At 44.3% G+C, this 15,570-nt stretch overlaps 1 protein-coding gene across 6 annotated transcripts in view; it reads left to right on the forward strand.

Annotated features, from left to right (window-relative positions):
• The window catches only part of FHOD3 (formin homology 2 domain containing 3), a 515,377-nt gene that overhangs the window by 212,520 nt on the left and 287,287 nt on the right, over positions 1-15,570 (forward strand). For all 6 annotated transcript variants that reach the window (XM_070452863.1, XM_070452865.1, XM_070452864.1 and 3 more), the window contains exon 4: positions 14,695-14,762. In XM_070452863.1, the coding sequence (XP_070308964.1) occupies positions 14,695-14,762 (68 nt within the window). The remainder of the gene's footprint in view (positions 1-14,694; positions 14,763-15,570) is intronic.

The raw sequence follows: 15,570 nt of genomic DNA on the forward strand, positions 1-15,570 counted from the left end.
TATTGGAATATAATTGATTAACAGTGTTGTATGGCTTTCAGATGTGCAGAAATTGATGCATTTTTGTTGACTCTAAAAATTGTAGTTTGTAGTTTATCAGGGTTCATTCTTTGTGCTGTCTGTTCTGTGGGTTTAGACAGATTTGTAATGAGATGTCGCCACCATTAGAGTGCCATGTAAAAGAGTTTCACTGTCCTAAACTCCCCCGTGCTCAACCTAGTCATTCTTCTCTCTTTCCCTCCAAGTCCCTGGCAACCACTGATCTTTTTGCTGTTGCCATGGTTCTGCCTTTTACAGACTGTCAGATTGTAGGAATCATACAGCATGCAGCCTTTTCAGATTGGCTTCTTTCACTTAGTAACATGTGTTTAAGGTTCTGCCACGCCTTTTTGTGACTTGACAGCTCATTTCTTTTTACCACTGAACAGTACTCCATTATCTGATGTACTGCATTTTGTTATCCAGTCACCAATGAAAGGACACTGAGGTTGCTTCCAAGTTTTGACAATTATGATCGTAAGATATGCTTTTCGTGTTTTAGGAAGTGTGGCCACAGGGGTGTGGCAGACTGGGTCTGTATCTTTGGGGACTGGGCTCATTCACAGAAGGTGAGACTAGCATCTCCTTAGGTTCTAACCTGTAAAGCTGTAACCAGGCCAGGTGTTGGGGGCATTAGGAGTCTGGATGGTTAGGGTTCCTCCTGGGTTTTGTTCCAGCCCCCTTAGTCAGTTTGGTCAATTAATTAATCAATTATTTATTTAGGTGTTAGGTCCTGGGGATATACAAGTAAGTTATTCATGGACCCTGATATCAGAATGCCCACAGTTTAGTATGGGGACAGAGTTGCAAAAGAATCCTTATTGTTGGGAATATTTACACAAACACTGGCTGAATAATTAAGGACAATGGCTGATTCACTGAGTTAAAAGGCACCGCCATCATCAGAACTCATTCCAGCTCGAGTGATAAGTGTGACAACAGGGATGAATACTGTTGGGGGATGGGGAGTGAGGGAGGTGTCTGCAGGAGGAGGAGACCTGATACACAGGGAGGGGAGAGGTGGAAGAAACCAGGAAACCCTATTCCAGGCTGGAGCGTGAGGCTTCTTCTGATCCTCGATGAACCCCAAAGACTCATGGATGTCTCAGGGGGTTCTGTTCAAGGCAGGGGCACTGCTCGCTGGCAGTGAATGTCCAGGCTCCTCCAGGGCCCTGGTTTCTCCGCCAGCCCCATCGGCCAGGCTGGAAATCTGTGCATCCACATGCTTTGTCCCAGTGGTCAGCTCTGTCCCCAAAGTCCTCTCAAGTCAACCCCTCCTTGTCATCCTGAGGTCATATCTCGGTTGCATGGTTCCAGCGTTCTCTTATCTGGTTTCCTGCTCCTGCCCCATTCAAATTATCTGCCCTCATTGGCCAGACTGACAGTGAACTGGAAAAAAACCCTGTCTCACTGGCTTCCCTCTTGCCTGAGAGACAAGAAGCTCCAGGGCACAGCAGCTGGGCCCCCACCCCGCTCTGGTGTGGATACTCTGGGTGTCGTCAGCCTGATGCTGTCCCTGCACGACCTGCCCACGTGCTGGCCGCACTGAAGTGCGGTCCACTTTGAACTCACTTCCGTCCTCAGCCATCCAGGCTGCACGCTGCTCTTCTCCTCCTCACGCTCCCCCTTTGCTCAGCCTTTCTCACACTGGCTGGTTTTCACTCGAGCCTCCGAAGTCTGTTCCGCGTCACCACGGCTGAATCTCCATCTGCAGCCCCAGCTTCACAGGGTTTTCCACTCCTTTCTCCGTGGCCCCTTCGTATTGCCGTGTCCTTCTCACATGGCAGGGGCTTTGTCTGGGACAAGCCTGTCCTTCCCAGTCGGCCATCAGCTCTCATGAGACTGCCTTTATTTCCCTCTGTCACCCGAGTGCTCAGCATACTCCCTGCTTAGTGGATAATAAAAGACTGTTAAAAAGATGATGTTATAAATACATAATGGGAGATTGCGCTCTAAGTGATCTAAGGATTAAAGAGGTCATCTTAAGCAGTCTTGCCTCGTTGGGTCTTGGGACCTTTTCATCATTCACGTTTAGCCTCTTCCACCCTCAGGCTGAGGGGGCTGCCCCTTGGCCAGCTGGGGAGCCCCCTCATTCATCCTACTCACCATCATCACCACAGGCACTTGTCTCAGTTGATCCCCAGAACAGAAGCCCTTGCTTTTATATGTGTGTGTTTTCTCCTGTATTTACTTGGTGACAGGAGTGTCTTGGTTAGGGTGTGAGTGAGTTTTAGTGGCCCAGTTGTTTATTGTATAAACAGAACGTAAGGCCATCTCCATTTCTACTAGGCATCTTCTGTTACTCTTCCCCGCTTCTGAGAGCCTGTTATCCCAGCACTGGGGACAGCCTTGATGTCACTTCTCTGGCTTTGGTTCCTTCACCTGTGAAGTGAGAATGTTGGATTAGATCAAGAATTCTTACCTCTGGACCATAGGATCCCCTGACAGCCTGTAGGAAGCTTCTGTGTACCCATACTCTCCGAAACTGTATTAACATTTTGTGTGTCTGAACATCTTTTTATAACTTGTGTATGACTTTCAAATGAGTCTGAGACTCCCAATCACTGGAAAAAATGGTTTCCAAAATCTGACCCAGCAGTTTTTTTTTTTTTAACTGAAAAATAGTTTCTACGGTGTCACTTTTTTTTTCCCCTTTAAAATATCGTCATGGTAACCGAGTATCAGTTTCAGGCTGAGAGGGGTTATTCTTCCCAGTCACTGGTGTATCATGTGGCACTTTTGGATTCAGGGGAAGAATTTCCAGGGTAGAATTTCTTTGACTCACTCGGTGTTGACAGTAACTTGGTCTGTGGGCTTCCCCAGCTGGGGAAGAGAAGCATAGCCTGGGCTTGGCCACTGACCTTCAGATTGTCTTTTGTCACATTTTGCCAGTTCTGAGTGGGGAGTCTGATGTCACAGCTACATCCAGGCAAAGCAGAGGCTCATTTCTCATTGCCACATCTGAAAATTCATGACGGTTGCGGTTCTCTGTAGCTGGTGCAAACAGATTTTTAAATATAGACGTGGCATTTTGCCAATGAATAAATCTCCTGTCTACATGTGATGTCTTTCATAGCAGCCCAAGGGTAGAAAGAAGGTTACTGTCTTTCCATATAGAGGAAGGACCCCTAGGTCTTGATCCCAGTTCCCCATGGAGTGCTTGGTGACTGAGTGCCTCTTGGTGAGATAAGAGTGTGCTATAATTATTAAAGTCAGTGAGTTTTATGGGCCTGAAAACATGATATCCTGGATGTATCTCTCACTCGCCTACTTCCCTAGACTTACCCACAGATGCCTGGGGTTCTTCCCCTCCATATTCTTTCACCAACATAACCAGTTTTTTATCTGGCTTCACTGGTGGCTCAGATGGTGAAGAATCTCCTGCAATGCAGGAGACGAGGGTTCGATCCCTAGGTCAGGAAGATGCCCTGGGGAAGGGAATGGCTACCCACTCCAGTATTCTTGCCTGGAGAATTCTATGGACGGGGAGCCTGGCAGGCTACAGTCCATGGGGTCGCAAAGAGTCGGACACCACTGAACGACTAACACTTCGCTTCACTAGTTTGTTATACTGGTTCCTTGTCATGTTTTGGTCTTTGCCCCCACGCTGAGGTTTTCTTCATTGTGCTTTTGCCTGAGCAGGCAGCATAGGACCTCTGTGGCCGTGCTTTTCAGCACTGAGATTTTTGAGCCATGCAGGTTTCCTTTCCAAAGACAGAAGGTCTCTGATGGCCTTTGATTAATTTGCCCTCAACTCATTTTTGTAAGCTAGTTTAGTGTATAATACGGTAATTACATCTCTTAAAGGAACATATTTCATTTTAAACAGAATCGTGGAGAGGAAAGACGGGAGGGCTTATAAGACTTTAACAAATGATGTTCTGGTTACACCTCCTTTCCCCACCACCTACCATAGGCTCCCAATTGCCCTTTACTGAAAGGTGAATGCCTGCCCCCCAGGCAGATTCTGCCTGGAATGGCAGAGGGGGAAGAATAAATGCACCTGGGCTGTGCGTCACCTGAAAAATAATGAAAGGATGTATAATCGCCCCCTTCTACAGCTTCTCCCCAGCTGCTGGGCCCAAAGCCGTCCTCCCTCCAGGGGACCTCTCTGAGCCAGAACTGCAGGCCACCCCTTTCTGTGCTGGCGGGAGGGGCCTTTGCACACTTCCGACCTGGCAGTGTCAGAGTTTCGGGAGAATGGACAATCTTGGGGAATACAGGCTGATCCTAGCCCTACATTTTACACATGAGGGTTCTACTTTGGGTCTGACTGTTGTGTGCTCTTGAGGTTTGTTAGGAAGGGTCCCACATTTTACTACTTAGACTGCAGTCTCCCCCCTCCCAACACCCCCAGGCACCTTTTCCCCTGATGCTCTGACTTAGGACTCTCAAATTGAGTTTCAGTGGTAAGAACCATATTTTTCCTTACAGCCCCCACCACCCGGTGGGAGGGGAGTTACACCACTCTTGCCGGCCTCTGTTCACAACCCAGGTGGACAAGGAGGAGAAGGGAGCCCCTCTGAGTTCCTGGGAGATGGGTGAAGGTCACATACAGGTAGAGGCTGTGAGGCTCCCCTCTTGCTGGATTCAGCTGGGCTCCGCCGTCCCTCCCTGTGCTCAGCATTTGGGGTCTTTTTTCTTTTGCATCACCTGATATGCAGGCAGTGTGCACACATGGAATTCCCTCCCTTGGGACTTGGGATCCATGAGGTCTACACAACGTATCAAGTATGGGTGGAGGGTCAGAGGACCTCTAAGCTCTGCTCCATCATCCACAAACTGAAGCCAAGGGTGCATCTGCACCTGCATACACAAACCCAGAGACATGCATGTGAGACCTACATAGAGCAGAGCCTGCAGTCATTGATGGCAGACCGGGGATGCACCAAGGTTATCAGTCATCCTCACTGAGGAAGCTTTGGCTTCACCATGTAACCCGAGACTGAGCGTCACACCTGAATACACAGGCTAGAAGTAGGACTTCTTGATGTTCAGTAGGCCCGCATCCAGGAAGCACATCAAGCACACCCTTGGGAAGCTGGCAGGCCATCCTCTGTTCTTGGGCGAGCCCTTCACTCTCTAGTCTTGGCTGAAGAGGAGGCCAGCACAGCCATGGTGAGTCTGACTTTGTGTATGGTGAGGCCTGGATGCAATGTAAAAGGTACACTCAGTTCCTTGAACTCAAAGTGTCCCCCAGCATTTAAAGCTCCAAACCACACCACCCGTGGCCTGGCTAACCCAGCAGCACAGAAGCCAGGACCTGGACTGGGGAGAAGGACTGCTTCTCCTTTGGCCTGTGTGGGTCTCTCGAGCCCATCAAAGGGCATCAGCAGTCTTTGGTTTGGGTGCGATGTCTGACGTGGGAAAACGTCTGCTGGCTCCTCTTCTACCAGCAGGAATTGTACCTCTTCATAAAATGACAAATTGTCATTTACGAACATCCTTGGTCCCTGATCCTTCCTCACCTCTAAACAGTGGTGTCTCCTAAAGTATATGTTCATTAACAGAACAATCAGGTAGGGCAGAGGGGCTGTTTGGTACCATGCATTTTTTGAGATAGATAGAAATTTTGAGTTTCAGTTAAGTACTGTTTATTTTATACCACAATGTTGGTTCTTTCTAGAGAGGTAATATCAATTGCCTTTTCAAAAAAAAATCAGTACTCTAGAGTAATATTTTTTTGAATGAGTATTTGGTCATTTAAATTTCGACCACAAGGATGGTGATTCCAGTGTTGTTCTCATATGATTTGGGGACCAACTCATGACATTTATTAAAATGTTTACTACATAGAACATGGAAAGGTTTGCAGTACTTTGGGAGAGGGTGTCTGTGGTCATAAAAATGAAATTTTGCTCCCTATAATTTTTATTAAAGATTTAAAAATTAAAAAGCTACAATTTAACAGACACTGGGTGGAAGGATTTCTGAGATACAGCCCACCTAGGACTTTATAGCTTAGAGTTAAAAAACAAAGTATTTCAAAGGATATTTCAGCCAAAATATATATAATGTAAATAAAGTTAGTTGCTCTTTTAAGCTTTGGTTTTAAAAACTAAAACATTAAAATTTATAACTTGCTCTCAGAAGTCTGTATGATAATTTTCTCACATTAAAGACAGAATTATTATTTGGAAACCATACTATTTTTTTTCAGCTTTGTTTGAAATGTTTGTGCCTAGTCATGTCTGACTCTTTGTGACTCCATGGACTGTAGCCCGCCAGCCTCCTCTTGTCCATGGACTTTTCCAGGCAAGACTACTGGAACACGTTGTCATTTCCTACTCCAAGGGATTTTCCCAACTCGGGGATCGAACCCACATCTCCTGTCAGCAGGCATATTCTTTACCAGTGAGCCATCTAGGAAGCCCTCTTGTTTGGAATAGATAATTATTTAAATAAAATGTATAACTAATTTTTAAAAGTTAGAGACAATTGGAATGAAAATTGTTTACTCCTTGAATAGAAATTATTGTTTGTTTTAATTAAGACACTGGCAAAAAAAAAAAATAAATAAAAAAGGACAGGGAGAGATTTTTGGCACCACTCAAGGATATCTTTGGCATTTGTTCAAGGATGTTTCTCATCAAAAGGTGAGGCCTCCCTGAGGTCTTCTGTCCTGGTGTCACAGAGAAGTTATTTGTGATGTCCTGGAGGTTAAAAACACGGAGATTGCATACCAATTAAAAGATAGATTGGATAAAAACAAGTTTCAACTGTATCTACAAGGAATTCTACATAAACAGGTTAGAAAGAAAAGGATGGAGAAAAGATAGACCATGCAAACACTAACCAAACACTCATCATTTAAGTATTAGAAAGATAGACTTGAAAAAGGAGTATTTCCAGAGAGGAAGAGAAACATTACACAGTGCGTGCATACGTGTGTGCTCAGTAGCTCAATCATGTCTGACTCTTTGTGATCCCGTGGACTGTAGCCCACCAAGCTCCTCTGTCCATGGGACTTCCTAGGCAAGAATACTTGAGTGGGTTCCCATTTCCTCCTCCAGGAAATCTTCTTGACCCAGGGATCAAACGTGTGTCTCTTGCATCTCCTGCATTGGCAGGTATATTCTTTACCACTCTGCCACCTGGGTGACCGATTACATGGTGATAGATGGCCTATTAACCTAAAATCCATAGCCTTTCTAATTGTGAGTATACTCAACAGTTGAACTTCAAAGGACCTAAAGCAGAGGCTCATAAAACTGAAAGAAGAAATAGACAAATCTAGTATAATAGAGATTTCAGTACTCCTCTCACAGTAAAATATAGAACAGATAAACAGAAAATTGATTAAGAGAAGACCTGAGCAGTACTATCATTCAACTTGACCTAGTGATTATTTATGGAATGATTCAGCCAATAAATCAGAATACACATTCTTTTCATGTGTGCATGAGACAGTCATCAGGATAAACCATATTCTGGGTCAGGAAATAAACCTTAATAAGTTATAAATATTTGATATCATAACAAAGTATATGTTTTTATATAGAAAAACCATATAGAAATTGAAATTGGTAACAGATATCTGGAAAATCTCCGAATGGTTGGAAGCTAAGCAGTAGCATAGCTCCTAAATAAACCAGAGATTAACATCAACAACCAAAACTCCACAGGTTTAAGTTGTTCCCTTTTGAAATGAATGAAATGTTCACAACCATTCAATTTTGAATGGAAAGAAAAGAAAAACAATATATGTAAATTTTCAGAATGCTGCTGAAGTAGTGCTTAGATAGAAATTTATAGCATTACATACTTACATTCAATAAGAAGAAAGTCCTCAAATCATTTAAGTTTTCACCATAAAAAAATAGAGCAAAAGAGCAAATTAAGCCAAAAGTAATAAATAAAGTAGAAATCAGAAAAGCAATGAAAAATGGAATGAAAAAAACCAAATGAAATTAAAAGCTGATTCTTTGAAAAGATCAATAAAATCTATACTCTTATAGCCGGATTGACCAAGCATGAAAGAAAAAAGACAGATCACCCATATCAGAGATAAAAGAGAGGCTGCGATAGTCAGTAAACAGATAAGGGATTATCATGACGAACAGCTTTATGGAGTGAACGCTTTCTATTCAGGCAGGATGAACAGCTTTATGTTGTTGAATGATATTGAATAATCCATAGTTTAAAACCTTTTATTAAAGGGAACTCCAGGTGCAGGTAGCTTCATTGGAGAATTCTGCCAAACATTTAAAGAATGAGTAATACCAAGTCTACACAAATTTATTCTTGAAGATGAGAGAACACTCCCAATTCATGAGGTTGGCATCATCTCAATGTCAACAACATCACAAGAAATGAAAACTGTAGATTAATGTTCCCCGTGAATATGAATGTAAAAATCCTCAACAAAACATTGTAATTCTCAACTGAATTTTTTTTCTATTAAGACTTACTCCCTATTTGAACCCTCCTACTCTGTTGGTAGGAATGTAAATTGGTGCAGCCACAATGGAGAACAACATGGAGTTTCCTCAAAAAACTAAAAATAGTTGCCAGATCCAACAATCCTACTCCTGGGCATATATCTGGACAAAACTACAATTCAAAAAGATACACACACCCTTCATGTTTATAGCAAGAACATTTATAGTCGCCAAGACATGGAAACAACCATCGACAGATGAATAGATAAAGATGTGGTACATATATTCAGTGAAATATTACTCAGCCATAAAAAAACAATGAAATAATGCCATTTGCAGTAACACAGATGGACCCAGAGATTATCATACTAAGCAAAATAAGAAAGAGAAAAGCAAATACTATATGATGTCACTTATATGTGGAGTCTTAAATACGATAGGAACTTATCTTTGAAACAGATTCACAGACACAGAGAACAGACTTGTGTTGCCAAGGGAGAGGGATGGTGTGGGAGGTTTGGGTTGGGAGTTAGGGACTAGCAGATGCAAAGTGTTACATATAGAATGGATAAACAACAAGGTCCTGTTGCATAGCACAGGGAACTATGTTTAATATCCTGTAATAAAACATAATGGAAAAGAATATGAAAAAAAAAAAACCCAGAACCACTTTTCTATACACCAGAATGTAACATAACATTGTAAATCAACTATAGTTCAAAAAACTACTTAATCTTCATTTTAAAAACTGATTATTTTGATTATAGCACCAAGTACTAAAACCTTAGCAGCCAGAACACAGCAAACTATAATCTTCATTTACATGAATTGAAAGCCATGACAGATCACTGGTAAATAAAGGAGACTCTAACTGGGATATTGTGAATCTTATGAACGATATGTTTCTGCCCATCGTTTGGAGTTACATAAGCAAGAAAGTCTAATGCAAGCCTTATTATGTTGTAAAGACGTACCTGGAATTGAATCTCTCCTCTACTGATGCCCTTCCTGGACAGGAGAAATCTGCCCTTGTTCTTCCAGTTATATTAGCCCCATGCTTGCATTTGAGAACTTTATTTTTATTAGAAGTGGTATTGGCTAAAAACAAAGTCTGTCCCTCTAAGATTTCAGGTTCTGGTATGTTAGCTATAGAAAGTAGAGGAAAAGTGATCTCCCAGGGACCTGGCTTCTACTACAAGGTGGACACAGTTCACACTATTTATTCAGTTCAGTTCAGTTCAGTTGCTCACTTGTGTATGACTCTTTGCGACCCCATGGACTGTAGCACACCAGGCTTCCTGGTCCATCACCAACACCTGGAGCTTACTCAAACTCATCTCCATTGAGTTGGTGATGCTATCCAACCATTTCATCCTTTGTCATCCCCTTCTCCTCCTGCCTTCAATCTTCCCCAGCTTCAGGGTCTTTTCAAATGAGTCAGTTCTTCACATCAGGTGGCCAAAGTATTGGAGTTTCAGCTTCAACATCAGTCCTTCCAATGAACACCTAGGACTGATTTCCTTTAGGATTGACTGGTTTGATCTCCTTGCAGTCCAAGGGACTCTCAAGAGTCTTCTCCAACACCACAGTTCAAAAGCATCAATTCTTTGGTGCCAGCTTTCTTTATAGTCCAACTCTCACATCCATACATGACTACTGGAAAAACCATAGCCTTGACTAGACGGACCTTTGTTGGCAAAGTAAAGTCTCTGCTTTTCAGTATGCTGTCTAGGTTGGTCATAGCTTTTCTTCCAAGGAACAAGCATCTTTAATTTCATGGCTGCAGTCAGCATTGGCAGTGATTTTGGAGCCCAAGATAATGATGTCTGTCACTGTTTCCACTGTTTCCCCATCTATTTGCCATGAAGTGATGGTACCAGATGCCATGATCTTAGTTTTCTGAATGTTGAGTTTTAAGCCAATTTTTTCACTCTTCTCTTTCACTTTCATCAAGAGACTCTTTAGTTCTTCTCTTTCTGCCATAAGGGTGATGTCATCTGCATATCTGAGGTTATTGATATTTCTCCCAGCAATCTTGATTCCAGCTTGTACTTCATCCAACCCGGCATTTTGCATGACATACTCTGCATAGAAGTTAAATAAGCAGGGTGACAATATGCAGCCTTGATGGTGATGTCCATGTGTAGAGTCTTCTCTTGTGTTGTTGGAAGAGGGTGTTTGCTATGACTAGTGCGTTCTCTTGGCAAAGCTCTGTTAGCCTTTGACCTGCTTCATTTTGTACTCCAAGGCCAAATCTGCCTGTTACTCCAGGTGTCTCTTGACTTCCTACTTTTGCATTCCAGTCCCCTGTGCAGAAAAGGACACCTTTTTGGGGGGTTAGTAGTAGAAGGTCTTGTAGGTCTTCATAAAACTGTTCAGCTTCTTCAGCATTACTGGTCAGGGCATGGGCTTGGATTACTTTGATATTGAATGGTTTGCCTTAGAAATGAACAGAGATCATTCTGTCATTTTTAAGATTGCATCCAAGTACTGCATTTCCGACTCTTTTGTTGACTATGATGGCTACTCCATTTCTTTTAAGGGATTCTTGCCCACAGTAGTAGATATAACGGTCATCTGAGTTAAATTCACCCATTCCAGCCCATTTTAGTTTACTGATTCCTAAAATGTTAATGTTCACTCTTGCCATCTCCTGTTTGATCACTTCCAATTTACCTTGATTCATGGACCTAACATTCCAGGTTCCTATGCAATATTGCCCTTTATAGCATTGACTTTCCTTCCATCACCAGTCACATCCCCAACTAGGTGTTGTTTTTGCTTTGACACTGTCTCTTCATTCTTTCTGGAGTTAGTTCTCCACTGATCTCCAGTAGCATATTGGGCACCTACCGGCCTGGGGAGTTCATCTTTCAGTGTCCTGTCTTTTTGCCTTTTTATACTGTTCATGGGGTTTTCAAGGCAAGAATACTGAGGTGGTTTGCCATTCCCTTCTCCAGTGGACCACTATTTGTCAGAACTCTCCACCATGACCCATCCGTCTTTGGTGGCCCTACATGGCATGGCTTATAGTTTCATTGAGTTAGACAAGGCTGTGGTCCATGTGATCAGTTTGTTTAGTTTTCTGTGATTATGGTTTTCATCCTGACTGCCCTTGATGGATAAGGATAAGAGGCTTATAGAAGCTTTCTGATGGGAGAGACTGACTGAGGGGGACACTGGGTTTTGTTCTGATGGGCGGGGCCAAGCTCAGTAAATCTTTAATCCAATTTTCTGTTGATGGGAGGGGTTGTATTCCCTCTCTGTTTTTTGGCCTGAGACCAAACTATGGAGGAGGCGATGAAGATAACGGCAACTTCATTCAAAAGGTCCGCCGTGCCCCCCCACCTCCCGCCGCTGCACTCAGTGTCCCCGGCCCTGCCGCAGGCCACTGCTGACCCACGCCTCCACTGGAGACTCCTGGACACCCCCCAGGCAAGCCTGGGTCAGTCTCTGTGGGATCACTGCTCCTTTCTTCTGAGTTCTGGTTCGCACAAGGTTTTTCTTTGTGCTCTCCAAGATTCTGTTTCCCCAGTCCTCTGTAAGTTCTGGTGGTTCTATGGTGGGGTTAATGGGACCTCCTCCAAGAAGCCTTATGTGATACCCAGGTCTACTGCACCCAGAGTCCTTGCCCCTGCAGCAGGCCGCCACTGACCCTGAGGAGACACTCAAACACAGTTCTGGCTCAGTCTCTGTGGGGTCTCTGGGTCCTGGTGCACACAAGGTTTGTTTGAGCACTCTGAGCATCTCTGGCAGTTATGATTCTAAACGTGGTCACCCCTCCTACTGTCTTGCTGGGGCTTCTCCTTTGCCCTTGGGCGTGGGGTATCTTTTTTTGGTGGGATCCAACATTCTCCTATTGACGGTTTGTTCAGCAGCAAGTTGTAATTTTGGAGTTTTTGCAGACGAGCACATATCCTTCTACTCCGCCATCTCTATTTATTACCATGTCTTTTGAGGCCACACATATATTAATACTTTAGAGGTCAACTGTGAGTCATTGGGCCTCATTTTTTAGGGTCTGTGATGAATTAGATGTTTAGTTTGGGGATGGTTGATTCCTTTGGAGTCTTCCTGGCTCCTTGTGTTCAGGCAGACAAGGAGTGATTCTCTCTCAATTGAAACACTGCGTAATTATCAAGTGACTGGGGATTGTGTATTGTATTTACAGTTGGGGAGCTGCATGATGGGCAAACACTAGGAGGCCCTGGGGTCAGACCCCACAGAATCCTGCCTCTGCCCCTTAAGCTGTGTGTGTAGGTTGTGAGTCTGGAGGAGACTGGCCTGCCCCAGGAGCTGAGAGAACAGGGTGTCTGCTGCACGATGAGTTGGTATGTGTGTGTGTGTGGGGGGCAGGCCTGTGTGACCAAGGGATTGGCAGGCCATGGAAAGGATTTGGAGTTTGTTACTCAGTGCCGTGGGCAGCCACTGAAGGGTTTGAATGGGGGCAGGGATGTTTTCAGGTGATTGTTTTCACCCTGTCCTTCCGGCCTTGGTCTGGAGGATGTGTGAGAAGAGGAAAAGTAGGCAGGGTGTCCATAGGAAGGCCTTCAAGGAAGCTATTGCCATTCAGAGGCTGAGCCAGGCCCATGCTCCATCATTTTAAGTCTCTCTCAGATGGGAACCTTCCATCACCTCAGATGGGGCAAATTCTAGAGCCACAGTACAAAGGGGCATGTCCTTCTCACAACCAGACTTCTGCTAAGTCATCTAGATCTGTGCATTTCATCCCCTTCCACTCACACGAGAGGAGAACATGGCTCTGCCCATCACCTCCCCCCATAGGCTGGCGTTGAAGCCTAAGGTTGCCGACCATGCAGGTGACATTACTTTGAAATCTATAATTCTAAGTATTTTAAATAATTCTGCTCCATCATATCAGTGCTGGATTTAACACACAAAACCATCTTCCTCTAGCTCTACTATTATCTGTTCCCCCTTTTTGGATAATGAATCCAAGGTTTAGAAAGGTAACATACTTCACCCAAATCACACACCAGGTTGAAATGCAGGCCCTTGGATTGCTTAGTCTTTGCTCTGAGTTTGTTCTTCACTACTGTATCCTCAGTCCCTAGAACAGTGCCTGGCAGGTGCTCAGTAAATGTGCGTTGCATAGTTTATATTGGGGCGCTCTGACACACAGTGTTAGAAACCCAACCCCAGGTTCCTGAGATACCTGGGAAGCCGAGCAGAATCCACACTCCTGAGAGTCTGCATGCACCAGAAGAAGTGGATGCTCCCTGCATTCTCCATGCCTTCAGCACATTCTGGCACAGCCCCAATGACCAGTGAGATCTTGGAGCATACCCATCTGCCCCTTCTGCTCACATTGACCTCTGGAGGATGGTATCCTGGGTCAGGCTCCTCTCCTCATGCATGAGGCCTGGTACATGTTACATGTGACTGGTTATAGAATTCAACCTGAGTATCGAGCACCAGAATACTGACAGGGGCTCCTGCATCTGCCTTGCTCCAGGCCAGGACCCATCTTTGAACCCATCTCATATAAGGGAGAGTCCAGGTACAGGCAGAGCTAAGACTAGGTCCCCGCTGGAAGGGCCGGCACCAGGTGGGGGCCAGTCAGTCCTTAGAGACACTGTGCTGCTCTTGGTTCTCTTGAGGTAAGCCTCAGATCCCAGGGAAAAGGAAGCAGTTTGAAGCTTCCTGAGCCCGACTGTGGAGAGCATGGTGATGCAGGCCTGTGAGACGAGGAAGCAGGAAACAGGAGGATGAGTTCCGTTTTGGCTGTGTTAATTTTCCTGATAGAGTTGGCTATCAAGTATCAAGTCTGTGGTGGTGGTTTAATTGCTAATTCGCATCTCACTCTTGGGACCCCACGGACTGTAGCCCGCCAGGCTCCTCTGTCCATGGTATTTTTTCAGGCAAAAATACTGGAGTGGCTTGCCATTGCCTTCTCCAGGGGGTCTTCCTGACCCAGGTATCAAACCTGGGTCTCTTGCATTGGCAGGCAGATTCTTTCCCAACTGAATCACTATGTCTGTAAATAGTTGGAAATGGAGCTCTGAAGAGAGGGAGGTGAGGGCTGAGGGTGCAGATCAGGGCACTTCCTCACACTCACAATCCCCTCTTCCTGCCTCCTGTAATGGCTGGACTGTTCTTTGCACTGTTAGAGGCGGGGCTGCATCCTGAATGAAATGAATTTGTTTTACTCACCTTTCCAGCGGAAGTTCTGTAATTGCTCACACCCTGTCTCTGTTTTTACCGTCTGTTGCATCAGTTTAATGAATTTTATATGGTGTGTTCTTTATTTCAGAAAAACTATACAACTCCACTGGACGAGATTTAAGAAGAGCCCTCTTCTCCCTGAAGCAGATATTTCAGGTAAAAAAAAAAAAAAGAGTACTGTCAGGTTCTGCTTTTGCATTGCTGTGGGATTGTATGCAGACAAGTTTATGCCTTTTACTGATTACAAAAAGAGAAACGCTTTAGAATACAAAGTACATTTTAGTCAAAATATCAGTTAAGAGTATTTTTACCATGTCAAATATTTAAAACAATAGGAGGTAAAGAAAACATCATCAGAATCACAATATTTTTCCATGTTTACTTCAGATTAAAAAAAAAAATACCTACTACAATGGTAATTGAAGTCTTCTGTTCTGCTGCATACTGGCCACCCTCTTGGGGTCTCTTCTCTACTGGATGTCAGATATAGTGTTTACCATGCAAATGCACATTTCTATACTAATGGTGAATATTCTCCCACAATATGTGACATTCTTTTGTGTCAATTGTATGTGCATGCTATCATGCATCATGTATCCTGATGCAGTTTATTTAGTGAGAACCAGATCAGTGTGGGCATGACCCAGGTAGCTCTAGTGTCACTGTGTGAAGGAAGCACAGTTTGTCTTGTTCATCGTCTGTTGGTGGACATTTGGGTTCCTCTCCAGGGTTCTGCTGTTATAAACCATGCTGCTAGGGACACGCCCCCTTGTGTGCATGTGTAGGCATCTCTGTTAGGTTCCATCTTATCCTTTGCCCCAAACTTTCCCTCTGCTTCTCCCCTGGGCAAGTCACGAGCTTAGTGAAGAGGACTGGGACTGGGGTGCAGGCAAACTCCAAGCTGTCACCCACAGGAGACTTTAGGGGAGAGAGACAGAGCAAGGGTCAGAGAGTGAGGCTGCTG

This window comes from Odocoileus virginianus, chromosome 22 (assembly GCF_023699985.2).
Source record: "Odocoileus virginianus isolate 20LAN1187 ecotype Illinois chromosome 22, Ovbor_1.2, whole genome shotgun sequence".
In the NCBI taxonomy this organism is placed as follows: domain Eukaryota; kingdom Metazoa; phylum Chordata; class Mammalia; order Artiodactyla; family Cervidae; genus Odocoileus; species Odocoileus virginianus.